At 41.2% G+C, this 13,676-nt stretch overlaps 1 protein-coding gene across 1 annotated transcript in view; it reads left to right on the top strand.

The window, feature by feature from the left end:
- Positions 1 to 13,676, top strand: part of LOC116829725 (neural-cadherin-like) — a 123,267-nt gene that overhangs the window by 74,214 nt on the left and 35,377 nt on the right. The window contains exons 15-18 of the mRNA XM_075073702.1: positions 7,150 to 7,336; positions 8,068 to 8,211; positions 10,491 to 10,774; positions 11,199 to 12,813. Of these exons, the coding sequence (XP_074929803.1) occupies positions 7,150 to 7,336; positions 8,068 to 8,211; positions 10,491 to 10,774; positions 11,199 to 12,813 (2,230 nt within the window). The remainder of the gene's footprint in view (positions 1 to 7,149; positions 7,337 to 8,067; positions 8,212 to 10,490; positions 10,775 to 11,198; positions 12,814 to 13,676) is intronic.

The raw sequence follows: 13,676 nt of genomic DNA, 5'->3' as shown, positions 1-13,676 counted from the left end.
CTCCCTCTGTGAAAAGCAGCAGACCAACCATTTTGGCGCCTTTTTCTTGGGTGAACTTGACAAACGCCAATATGCAACAGCAGGCATAGACCCTGCTCAGATCAAGACCGCAATCGTGGACGTTGTAAACACCTGCTCATTGTTCGTGCAGTCTGTGCTGAACCAGGACCTGCAAAGTCAGGCGAGGAGGAGGTGGCTATGGAGCGCGGCGACGAGAGTGATGAGGACATGTGACACAAGAATTCTCTCAAACGGCGGGCCCCTGCGCATTGGAGATCCTGCTGTAATGGGCAGGTCTAAGCCATTGAAACGCCGATTTGGGCCCGGGAAACAAGCAAGACTCGGAGACCGCAATAGTTTGCAAGGTTTGGGATGATCCAGTGGCTGCGAAAGTTTGCATGATAAGGGCAACTGTCAATGGAACGTTGTAACTTGCTTTCCCCTGCCCGGAACGCCATAATACCAAATGAAGAGCAAGCGCCTCACAGTTTGAAGCGAGTGGCAATAGCCCCTGGAAGCTTGCAATCCAAGACAGCTACCGGTCAGTTGGGAATCAAATTTGGAGTGGAAAAATCTACTGTTGGGGGCTGCTGTGATGCAAGTAGCCAAAGCAAATCAAAAACTGGCTGCTACAAAGGTAGTGACTCTGGGAAACGTGGCAGGTCATAGTGGATGGCTTTGCTGCGGAATGGGATTCCTAACTGGGGGCGGGGGGCAATAGATGGAACCATACCCTACTTGGCACTGGAGCACCAGGCCCCAGTCGTAAATGCAAGAGGTACTTTTCCCATGGTGCTGCAAGCAACTGGTGGATCACAAAGGGACGTTTCAGAACCATCCCGTGGGATGGCCAGGGAGGGTTCATGATGCCGCGCTCAAGGAACACTACTCTGTTTAAAACCCTGCCAGCAAGGGACAATTACTTCCCCAGACCAGAAAATAACAGTTGGGGATGTGAAATGCCTGTAGCTATCCTGGTGAACCCCAGCCTACCCTTGATGCCATTGGATCATGAAGCATACACAGGCAGCCCAGACAGTAGTCAGATTGTTCAGCTACAGGCTGAGCAAGTGCAAAATGGTGGTAGAATGTGCATTGGCCGTTTAAAGGCGTGCTGGCGCACATTACTGACTAGCTCAGACCTCATGCAAAACCAATGTCCCCATTGTTAAATTGCTGCTGCTAACTGTGCTCACATCTCTGTGAGAGTAAGGGGAGACCTTTATGCGGGGTGGGAAGATGAGGCAAATACCTGGCCGCTGAATAGCGCAGCAGACACCAGGGCGATAAAAGGAAGCACACCGGAAGTGGTGGCATCAGAGAAGCTTTGAAAACGAGTTCATCATGGCCAGGGTAACGGTGTGACTGTGTGTTTGTTTCCCTTGATGAACAACCCCGCTTGATTGACTTATTCCTGTAAGTCAGCCTACCCTCCCCTTTGATTACGCTTGCTTAAAAATTAAAGGCACTATCGTTTAAAAAAATCATGTATTCTTTATTAAAAAGTCATTATAAAAGGAGGAAGAGAACTGACAAGTGTATCGGGTGTGGTTTGGGAGGGAAGGAGCAAAAGAAAAAGGCCACTTAAAAAGTTTCAAAAGTAATGACAGCCTTGTGTGGAAGCATCCACCGGCGGGTGCACGAATCCTTCCTCCACGCGTTCTTACACGCTCGGTGGGAAGATATGGAACATGGTGAGGGGGGAAGAATGGTTATACAGGGGCTGCAGCGACACTCTGTGACCCTGTGCTGTTCCTGAAGCTCCACGACTCGGAGGAATTCAATTTGATCACGTAGCAGCCCAGCGTGATCCCGCCACCGCTGATCTTCTGCCACCACCTCTCATCTCGTATGCGTCCCTCCTTTCTCACGTTGGTCCCTCCTATCTCACGTTGGTCCCTCCTGTTCTCATGTTCACTGGCATCTTTCGTGTAATTTGTACATGTCCTTCCACTATTCAGATGAAGCTTTTTTCACTGCGGGTCACTTCCATGATTTCCGAGAAATATTTCATCTCGTGTCTTTTTTCCGCTGCTTATCTGAGGTTAGCCTTCGATGGAGTAGGGAGGCTTGAAAAATTGCAGCTGCATAGAGGGGGGAAAAAAGAGAGAGAAGTATTTAAAAAGATCCATTTTACAGACACTGCTTTCTCTTTCACAGTGAACAACACTATTCCCTTACGTAGCACATGTGATTTTCACTACAAGGTCACATTTTGCATCTTACAATTGAGTGGCCTGTGGTTCTTGGTTACAGATTCTCACAGATGCAGTTCTGGGCCATCAGAATTCAGCTTGACGGCATGGGTTAAGCCATTGTCTTTTGGCTTCTGCATCCTCCCCCCCTCATATACACCAGTGCCCTCCCTTCCAAATATCAAGCATATCCCGTTCAGTTGCTGCTTCTTTCCTGTTAACATGCAGCGCAGAAAACCACTCCCCCATAATTTCTCTGGGATTATCGCTTTACCCCTCCCCCCTCCGCGTGGCTGGTAGCAGGAAGAGCCCTGCTAGCAATTGCAAAAAAGCTCAGCGCCATTCCCCCTCCTCCCCTTCCCCCTGCTATCTGAAGGAAGGATTTCTTTTAAGCAACTGGCAACAGCCCAGTAGGAATTGGCATCTGTGTGTCCCCTTACTTTAAATTCTGAATTTCAACTAGGTTACTATGACGATATCACCTCTCCTGAGGACTAACACAGCCGCAGATATAATGACGGTGTTTCTTGACTGCCAGCGTCACCGGGACCATACGCAGCTCATGCTTTGTCATGCAATGATACCCATTACTTGCTACATGATGGCGTGGTCAAGTGTCCTACCATGGTGACGGAATTAGCTGCCTTGCCCAGAACCGTCTGCAAGGCTTTTGGAGTACCTCCAGGAGCGCTTCATGGAGCATGTCCTGTGAAGATTTCCGCCTCTTATCCCAGACATATTAAACAAACTTTTCCAATAACCTTCTGGCCCAAATGTATCCCAAGTCCTCAGGGCAAATCAATCATTAAAAATGCTGCTTTTTATAACCATGTTTTATATTTACAAAGGCACATTCCAGAGGTCGCTTTTCCATGGCCTTCACTGTCTGGCTAGTGGCTCTTGGGGAGGGCTGGAGGGTAATTCCGCTGGGTGAGAAAAGCTCCTGGCTGTTTGGGTCTAACGGAGTGCTGGGTGGCTCTCTGCAAGCTTGTCTCTCCTCTCCTCCTCCTCATCTTCCCTGTCGCAGAATCCTCAGCATGTGCTGAGATTACCACCCGCCTCAGATCCAGGGACGGGGGTGGGGGTAGTGGTGGCTGACCCCGCCTAGAATTGCATGGCGCTCAGGTAGAAGCGGCATTTTTCGGCCCTGCCCTGGACTTCTGTTTGCTTCTGGGTTTTCTTGGTGCTTGCTGAGCTCCTTTAACTTCACTCTGCACTGCCTGAGTCTGCTGTTGCCTCTCCATCATGGCCTGTGGACTTTTTCACATGTTTTTCATTTCGATCTTCTATGGACAGGAGTTCTGTTAGAACAGATCTGTTTCCCAGCTATACGAGATCAGATCCAGTACTGCCTTAGCGGTCCTGGCTGGGAAGCTCTTTTCGTTCTCGGAGACTTGCTTGTGCACCGTGCTGATCCAGAGCTCTACCATGTCGACTGTCTGGGACCTCCATTGGGCAACGGAAATGAAACTAAAATTCGCGGGCTTTCCTGTTTACCGGCCACTGCATCCGAGTTTCTGTGAGCGGTCACAGTGGTGCACTGTGGTATCGCCCGAGGCCAATACCGTCTTTGCGGCACACTAACCCTAATCCATATGGTAATAATTTAGGCTACTCCTCTCGTCGGGAGTAGTCAGAAACGGTTTAAAGAGCCTTTATATCGATTAAAGGCCTTGTGTGTGTACGGGTACAGCGTAAATGTTTAACGCTGCTAAATCGTATAAAAAGACAAAGTGAGACCAGGCCTAAGGATCTTCCTTTGTGGTCTGTGATCCAGGGGTCACCCAATAAACTTAATAGGCACCAGGTTTAAAAAACTAAGAAGTACTTCACACAATGCCACAGTCACCTGTGAAAACCTTTGTCAGTGGATAGATGTGGTGCACTGTCGAAGCAACCAGATTACTGAGCTAGATAGACCTTTGGTACTGATCTAGTGGCCATTTATGTTTTTAACGTTTTTATAATGTGTGTTTCCAAGTACATTATTTTGCATCTATCAAATTGGAATTTCATCTGCTTTGTGTTAGAACCCAGTCACCCTTTGTGGCTTTTGTAGCTCTTCGCAGTCTGCGTGGGACTTAACTACTTGAATAGTTTTGTATCATCTTGCAGATGTTTGCCATCGCCACTTTTGTTATCCCTTTTTCCAGATCATTTATGAATAATGTTTAATAGGACTGGCCCAATACAGACCTGTGGGTGGGGGACACCACTATTTACCTCTCTTCAAATTCTGAAAACTGCCTTTATTCTGACCATTGTTCCTATCTTTAAGCCAGTTACCAGTCCATTCGAGAGGACCTCCTCTTATCTCAATAACTTTAACTTTCCTTAAGGCCTTTGGTGGAGGGACTTGTCAAAGGCTGTCTGGAAATCTAAGTACAGTATTCCGACTGGGAATCCCCTTTCCAAATGCTTGTTGAACCCCCTTAAAGATTTCTAGTAGATTGGTGAAGCATGATTTCCCTTTACAAAAAATATGTTGGTTCTTCCCCAACAAATTATGTTCAACTTTGTGTCTGACAATTTTGGGGGTTTTTACTATAGTTTCAACCAGTTTGCCTCGTACAGAAGTCAGGCTTACCAGCCTGCAATTGCTGGGATCACCTCTGGAGCCCTTTTTAAAAATTGGCGTCACATTAGCTATTCTCTAGTCATTTGGTATAAAAGCTGATTTAAATGATAGGTTACAAACTACAGTTAGTAGTTCTGCAATTGAACATTGGAGTTCCTTCAGAACTCTTGGGTGAATAATATCTGGTCCTAACTTATTACTGGTGACTTATTACTGTTTAGTTTATCAGTTTGTCCTCTAATGACACTTCAATCTGGGACAGTTCCTTAGATTTTTCAGCTAAAAAAAATGGCTCAGATTTGGGAATTTCCCTCACATCCTCAGCTGTGAAGACCGATGCAAAAAATTCATTTAGTTTCTCTGCAATGGTCTTATCGTCCTTGAGTGCTCCTTCAGCACCTTGATCATCCAGTGGCCCCGTTGGTTCTATAGCAGGCTTCCTGCTTCTGATGTATTTAAAAAAATATTTGCTATTACTTTTTGAGTCTTTGGCTAACTGTTCTTCAAATTCTTTTTTGGTCTTCCTAATTATATTTTTACGGTTCATTTGCCAGAGCTTATACTCCTTTCTATTTTCCTCATTATGATTTAATTTCCACTTTTTAAAGGATGCCTTTTTGCCTCTCACTGCTTCTTTTACTTTGTTGTTTAGCCATGGTGGCACTTTGTTTGTTATCTTACTATATTTTTTAATTTGGGCACATACATTTAAGTTGAGCCTTTATTATGGTGTCTTTAAAAAGGTTCCATGCAGCTTGCAGGGATTTCACTTTTGGCACTGTACCTCTTAATTTCTGTTTAACTAACCAACTCATTTTTGTGTAGTTCCCCTTTCTGAAATTAAATACTACAGTGTTGGGCTGCTGTGGTGTTTTCCCTGGCACAGGGATGTTAAATTTAATTATATTATGGTCACCATTACCAAGTGGTCCAGCTATACTCACCTCTTGGAACAGATCCTGTGCTGCATTTAGGACTAAAGAATTGCCTCTCCTCTTGTGGGTCCAGATTATTTAAGGTGTCAAAAAAGTTTATTTCTGCCTCCCATCCTGAGGTGACATGCACACAGTCAATGTGGGGATAGTTGAAATCCCCATTATTATTGAGTTTTTTATTTTTATAGCCTCTCTAATCTCCCTGAGCATTTCAGTCACTATCACCATCTTGGTCAGATGATCGGTAATATATCCCTACTGCTACATTTTTATTATTAGAGCATGGAATTACTATCCATAGAGATTCTATGGTACAGTTTGTTTCATTTAAGATTTTTACTTCATTTGATTCTATGTTTTCTTTCATATTAAAGAAACGACTTGTTCTGCTTTCTTTCATATAAAAGCAGCACAACTTGTTCTGTCCTTCCGATATATTTTGTACTGTGGTATTACTGTGTCTCATGGATTATCCTCATTCCACCAAGTTCCAGTTACGCCTATTATATTAATATCCTCATTTAATACGAGCACTCTAGTTCACCCTTATTATTATTTAGACTTCTAGCATTTGTATATAAACACTTCAGAAAACTTGTCACTTTTTAGCTGTCTGACATTACATGATGTAATTGAATGGAACTTTTTTCATTTGACAGTTTCTCATCAGATCCTACCTGTATTTTATCATCTTCCATTCTCTCCTCTTTACTAGGACATAGAGAATCTCCATTAATAGATCCTCCCCATAGGGATGCCTCTGTCTGAACCACGTGCTCAATGTGAGATGCCTGAAAGGTGCCTGATTTTCAGAAAGTGTTGAGCATTCACTCTGAAAATCAGGCATGTCTGTAATGTCTCAAGTTGAGCATCCAAGAAATAAAGCATTCATAAATCAGTAGTCACTTTTGAAAATTTTGGCTTGACCATACAGACAAATGTTGTCCTTGGGTGCACACCAGTCAGTCAGACCCACTCATGCATATAATACGTATTAGAATTTGACCCATAATTTTTAAGATGTTCTTACAGTTCAAATTTGCTTATGCTTTTGCTTGTTTGTTTATTTATTTTGTGTTACAGTAGCATCTAGAGACTCCAGCTGAGATTGGGAGCTGTAAAGTAAAGCACTTTACAAATCTGTAGTAAGAGACAATACTTGCGCCAAAGAACTTCCAATCTAGATAGACAAGACAGATAAAGGGCAGGAGAAAATAAGTATGATTATCTCCATTTTACTTATGGGCACAAGGAAGTTAAGTGACTTGCTCATGATTACATAGGGAGTCTGTCACAGAATTGGGAATTGTACCAAGATGTCTTGAGTCCTGGCCAACTGCTTTATCTACAAGACCATTTGTTTGTTCTTGAATAATTGTTCACTTGTGAGTTATCCAACAGAATGGAAGTATGGCATAATCATCTTCTTTTTACCTTTCAGATTACTTACTTTCTGTTACATGACCGTAATGGGGACTATACATGTTTTCGCTTAGACTCACAGACAGGCTCCATATACAGTACCACAGTATTTGACAGAGAGAAGAAGGGGTCATATCTCTTGGAAGTAAAGTCGATAGATGGCTTTGAATCTGCTCGACCTGGAAAACGTGGGCGACCAAACTCTGGTAAGAAATGAACCAGTGTATCAAGTGTGATTTTTAGCTCTCTTCCTATAAAAGAAAACCCTTTAATCAAGTTTTAAATTGTAATTTATTTTTGTCCATGCTCACTTGTGAAAGGGTTTTTTTGTTGTTTCTCTCTGTGTCCATTGTCTCAGAACTGGAAGAAATATTTAATATGATGACCAGGCAAGTTTTCAGTTCTGAAACTAAATGAAAATCATCACCTTAGAGCTGATGGATTGTAGAGAGTAATTCCTAAGTAGCAAAACCACACCTACTTCTTTAACACAGGAGGCAAACCTAGCCTGGGTAATGGAGGGGCTTCTGAAAGCACTACATGCTGCACTGCACTCAGTTTGGGCCAGTAATGAAATGCTGAACAGAAAAGCTCAAGAGTTTAAAAGAAATCACGTTGGTTGTGTTTAAACAAAGAGTTAAAACTGGGCTTTTGTGGCTTCAGGACAAAAAGTTATGACTTAAAACTGTACAATTGCCATGTTAGGTATCAATTATTCACATGTTATCTCTTTAAACAAATTGGATGTGACATACATTTGATATCCAAGTGCTTTTGAGTAATGTTGGTATATAAATTGTCCATAACCCTAAGGGTTTGTTGCTGTATTGTCTGCATATTCGTCTTCATTTAATGTGCAGCTAGACAGTTTAAGGAATTGTAGCTGACAGAAGTGGCACAGCTGAGTATTTTAATCTCTTGTTTCTTGTCTCTCTAGACACAGCCTATGTGCGCATTTTTATCAGCGACGTGAATGATAACAAACCTGTCTTCACTCAGAGTGTCTATGAAGTTAATGTGGATGAAGACCAGGATGTGGGTTCTACTGTCGTTACAGTCAGTGCTAATGATGAAGATGAAGGTAGAGTATTGGAATTCCCCATAGCTGTATCTAAAATATTAATGAGTTAATTTCAGCACACTAAGACATATTTAGTGGTGTTAGGAGGGAAAATGTCTTTGTGTCTACATTTTAAAACTTCTTTATGTCTAAACTGACAGGGCTATGAGGCATAAGCTAAATAACTCTATTATTTGAGGCAATACATTAACATGGGATGATGGTGAATAACTTCTGTGCCAGCATATACAAATTTTGTATAGATCATACCCTTTTTTAAAAGAAGGGTGATGATAAAAATATTTTTCCCAGTTAACTAGAATGATTCAGATTGAATCTCAATTAAATTAATGTATTCTTTTTGTATTGACGGTATATTTGTTGTACTGTCCCTTGTTTGGCACACTGAGGAATAGTGTTGTCCTACATGAAATTGGACTTTATAAATGGTTTGGAGACAAAGCAATGTAGGGATCGATCATCATGAACAACCAAGAGTTTCGAAACAGTTGTTGTAGAAACAAGCAAATTTGTCACATAATCAGACCCTTTTCATGTATATACTTTGTGTATTGCCCTGTGTTGGGAAACCCCCCCATCCTATTGACTACTAAATTAGAATAAATGCGGTATTCCTCTGACCTCCAGTGTAGATTCTGTTTGCTGTAGGCATGATTTTCTGTGTGGCAGGTGGTGAATAGGATGGCTCTTAGTGTCTGTGCTTTGTTAGCACAATGAGAGAGTTGTTTGCTGGTGCAAAGGAAAGAACACAAATTTAGTAGGACTCGACACAGGCTGGAATAGTATAATTTTTATCAGTTTTGGGGATTGTGTGAGAAATAAGTACAGCTATTAATATGGCTATCGCCAGTAGGTCATTTCAGTAGGCTTAGTTTTATTGCTTAGCTGTACTATGATTTTACCTGAGTGACCTATGGAAAGGTATTGATGCGAGGCCTGATTTTTAGGACTGGCCATTTGGCAGTCAAAATCTGAAGAGGGCTGTAAAGGTGGCTTGCAGCTACCTTTCTGGATCGCTGATCGTTATGCTGCTGGGCACTGTTTCTATCTTAATCCCAATTTCAGAAAAATATCCCTATTCAGGAATTCAGTTAAGCATGTACTTAAATCCCATGGAAGAAACTGCCTGAAGTTGAGCAACTGATCTCCTGAACAAGGATGAATTTTAGCACACGCTTAAGTGCTTTCTAAATTGGAGTCCAAAGGAGAAATTTAGACCAGCCTCAGGCTTATCCAAGTTGCACTAGTTTTAACAGCCCCAAGGGTTCTGTTCTTGCAGTAGGAGGTCTCTGAAGTGCACGGGCACACTGGCCACATTCACCTATACTGGGGGTTGCAGAGGAGCAAGGGCAAAGCTAGCTATGCTGTACCTATGCCACTGAACGATTCCCCGACACAAGAGAAGCTCCTTAGCTGGCTATGTATGTTGAGTTTAAGTCTGCTTTGTGGTGTTGAAGAACCTGCCTTGGGAAGAATATAGATCTGGCCCTTTGTCTCTGGCCTCTCAGCCAAGTTAAATAATTGAAATTGCAGGTGTGAAGTGGGGAGGGAGAAGAGTGACAGTAACATTGAAGGCAAGAGGTGGGGAACCAGAATGAAAAGGTAAAAAGCTTTGTTTGGACTAATCCAAGAGCCCCTATTGGGTCTGAAATTCTATAGCCTCTGTTATGTAGGAGGTCAGCCTGAATGATCACAGTTGTCCCTTCTGGCCTTAAAATCTGTGGATCTGTGAACTGTGAAGCTGAGTTTGGAATAAGAACTACTTCTGAGATGTGTCTATAATTTTATAAATGCTAACTTATTGTTATAAGCAGGTTACCATTTACTATAGTTGCCATTAGTTGTACACTTGGTCAGTCCTCCTGGCCTTCCTATATCCAACACGGGGTACTAAGTGAGGGCAAAATTTAATCCACTGGCATTAGTTCAAGAGACTTTGTTTCCCATGGAAACTTATTGTAGATATTGGACTTGTTGGGACCTGGAAATAGAAGAATACTTGTAAATATTTTTACTTGGCTATGCATTTTAAAAGACCACTTAACTACAGTACTATATATTGACTCTCCTGTAATAATAAAGCACTAGAAATTTTTGACAATGAGACGGAACTTTGTGGGTGGATTTTAATCAGGAGAAGAATTGATTGGTGTGATTAATATAGAACACCATTAATAATGATCAATAATATCATCTAGTAGAAGAGGTGCAAAGTAAATGTGTATTTCAATGCCCTCAAATTATACGTATCTTATTTAATATTCTTTGGGGATTGGCAGGAGCAAATGCTAAATTAAGGTACCAGATCACAGCTGGAAACACTGGTGGAGTACTTGATGCTGAACCAGAAACAGGAGTCATCTTTATTGCTCAGCCATTGGATTATGAAGAAGCAAAAATGTATGAACTTCATTTGTTGGCCTCTGATGGTAAATGGGAAGATTATGCAATTATCATAATCAATGTTGTGAATAAAAATGATGAGGCTCCAGTTTTCTCTATCAGTGAATACTGTGGAAGTGTGATTGAAGAACTGGATGGATTGCCCATCTTTATACTTCAGGTACTATATGGAGTTCCAGATGTTAGTGATATTTCAATAGAAGAATAGTCCAGTATTATTGTTGTAATATGTCAGTGAAATCCAGTTGTGAAGAAAATTTATTTCATCAGTGGAGAGAGAAGCACGCAGAGTGGCGTATTTTGTTTTGGTGAAGAAAATGATTGTGGCATTAATATTGAACAAGCAGGGCTGATCTTTGTAACCCTAAGAACTGTCACTTCTGCCAAATATTTAGCATTGTAATCTACTAGCTTTTTTATATTCTGTAGTTCAATTACTACTATAAAAATAAGAAAGAAAACATAGATAATTATACTGCTATAATGTGAAGTGTCTATATCTATCCATCTGTGATAGGATGTAGTAGCAGATAGGATTATATTCGGTCATTAACGTGATGTATGTGTTTGCAAAACCTTTGTAGGTTGTAGCAAATGATCCTGATAGCAGCATGGATGAAGGCAATTTGAGATATTCTCTGCATGGACATGGTACAACTGATGTCTTCACAATAGATGAGAACACAGGCAGCATTTACTCACAGAAGATGCTTGATCGGGAAGAGCGAGCACTTTGGAGATTCGTTGTGTTGGCTACTGATGAGGGCGGAGAAGGACTTACTGGATTTGCTGATGTAATTATTAGTGTGTGGGATATAAATGACAATGCCCCCATATTTACCTGCATGCCTGATGACTGCAATGGGAGTGTCTTTGAAAATTCTCCTGTGGACACTTTGGTCTTGGAAATGACAGCTGTGGATTTAGATGATCTGAATGTAGATCTTAATGCAATTTTGACATATAGGATAATTGACAATGTAAAAACTGAGTTTGGTACAGACTTATTTAATATCAACCCCAATAGTGGCACAATACATGTAGCAGGGGGAATGCTGGATAGAGAGAAGACTGATAAATATTTCCTTACTGTTGAGGCAAGGGATGGGGGAGGTTTGACAGGAACTGTCACTGTCACTATCTGGATTGCAGATGTCAATGACCATACACCTGAATTTACTCAAGAGGTCTGGCAGGCAGTGATTCCTGAAAACAGCGAAGTCAACTCAGAAGTTCTGGAAATGTCGGCTACAGATGCAGACATTGGGGAAAATGCTCACTTAACGTTCAGCATTATTGGAGGAGATCCAGATCAGAAGTTTTACATTGAAAGTAACAAAGAAGGTCAACGTGCAACTATCAGATTGAAAAAGAAACTGGATTATGAGAAACCTCATGAAAGGTGGTTTAACCTTACAGTTAAAGTGGAAGATCTTGATTTTTCCAGTGTTGCAACCTCCTTGATTGAAGTTGAAGATTGCAATGACCACAGCCCAGTTTTCAATTCCCAGTTTATCCAAACTAACCCTTTCTTTGAGAACATACCTGTGGGTACTACAGTCACCGCAGTGAGAGCCACCGATGAGGATTCTGGTTTGAATGGGGACATTATCTATTTTATTAAATCAGATTCAGATCCTATCAGACAGTTTGCAGTTGACCCAGATGGTCATGTGACTGTTGCAAGTACACTGGATCGTGAAATCATTCAGCAATACAATTTAATCATACAGGCTTCAGATCAAGGAACTCCTGCCCAAACAGGAAGTGTTACAGTCCTGATTAACTTGCTAGATATTAACGACAATGAGCCAAGGTTTGAGGCATCATATATGCCCATTGTTTGGGAAAATGTGTTGGGACCTCAGGTGGTGTATATGAACCATACATCAAAGCTGCTGTATGCTGTGGATCCAGACAGTGGTGAAAATGGGCCACCGTTTACATTTTTGCTGCCACCTGATTATCAGAATTCTTTGGATTTTTCTCTTACTGACAACAGAAATAACACAGCAACCATTACAGCACTGAGGTCCTTTGACAGAGAAAAGCAGAAGGTGTTCCACCTGCCAATAATTTTAATAGATAGTGGGAATCCATCTATGAGTACTACAAACACCTTGACCATAACAATTGGTGATGAAAATGATAACAGCCATGAAGCTGGCCATAAGGATATCTTTGTCTATACCCACAGAGGTAGGTGGTGTACAGAGAGTGAGCTAGATACATGGAAAAGTTAAAATTTCATAGCATACAAATTCTGCAAACAGATATACAGAATCAGTGGAATTTTGCATGGCTGTATGGGCCCACGCTGGCACATCTGTTTGCAAAGTCTGGATCATAATGTGGAAAGCATCATCTACTGAGGAAGATTTATATATTTGTAATTATCTGTCTTTTGTTTTTTTTAAATGTGTTTGTATTTGTCTATACAAAAACAATAATAATGAACAGAAAGTATTTTTTGCTCTATTTCCAAAAATGACTCTCTTTACTCATTTTTGGGGGGAATTTTTTTCCCTTTGGGCAGAGACTGAACCTGGAAAAAAATAGGGAATTTTTAACAAGTGACTGAAAATAAGGGCTTAGAATGAAAACACTGGAAAGCTTTAACGATAGCTGTGCATTTCAGCATTTTCCTTGTTAGTATATGGTAAATCTGTAATTTTAATGTACAAGTATATTTTTGTTGCTTTGGTTTTAATACAATGAAGAATAGATAAATCCCATAAAATAAAGAAGTGAAGATTGTAGGGTATCTCTGTGTTCATTATTAATTGCTTGTTTTCTGTGAGATGGATCATCATCCTAAAAGCATTTGAAATGAAGGCACAATTTAACTGAATATCTAGGTTAGAGTTACAGGGCCAGCATGCCTAGCGAGTATTTGAAGCAGGAGGTCCAGTATGTAATGAAAACCATTTTGCATTAAATTAAGCATGCACTTAATTTTGTTGAATTAGATGCACTTAAACCAAAAGCCAGTGTAAGCAAGTTCTGCAACAGAGCAGGCTAGGTGAAGTAGGGTAGACTTTGAAGTTCTGAATTTAAAAATA

The sequence above is a fragment of the Chelonoidis abingdonii genome, chromosome 19 (assembly GCF_003597395.2).
Source record: "Chelonoidis abingdonii isolate Lonesome George chromosome 19, CheloAbing_2.0, whole genome shotgun sequence".
NCBI lineage: Eukaryota > Metazoa > Chordata > Testudines > Testudinidae > Chelonoidis > Chelonoidis abingdonii.
Note: the sequence above shows the minus strand (reverse complement) of the source record. Positions and strands in the feature narration are given on the sequence as shown.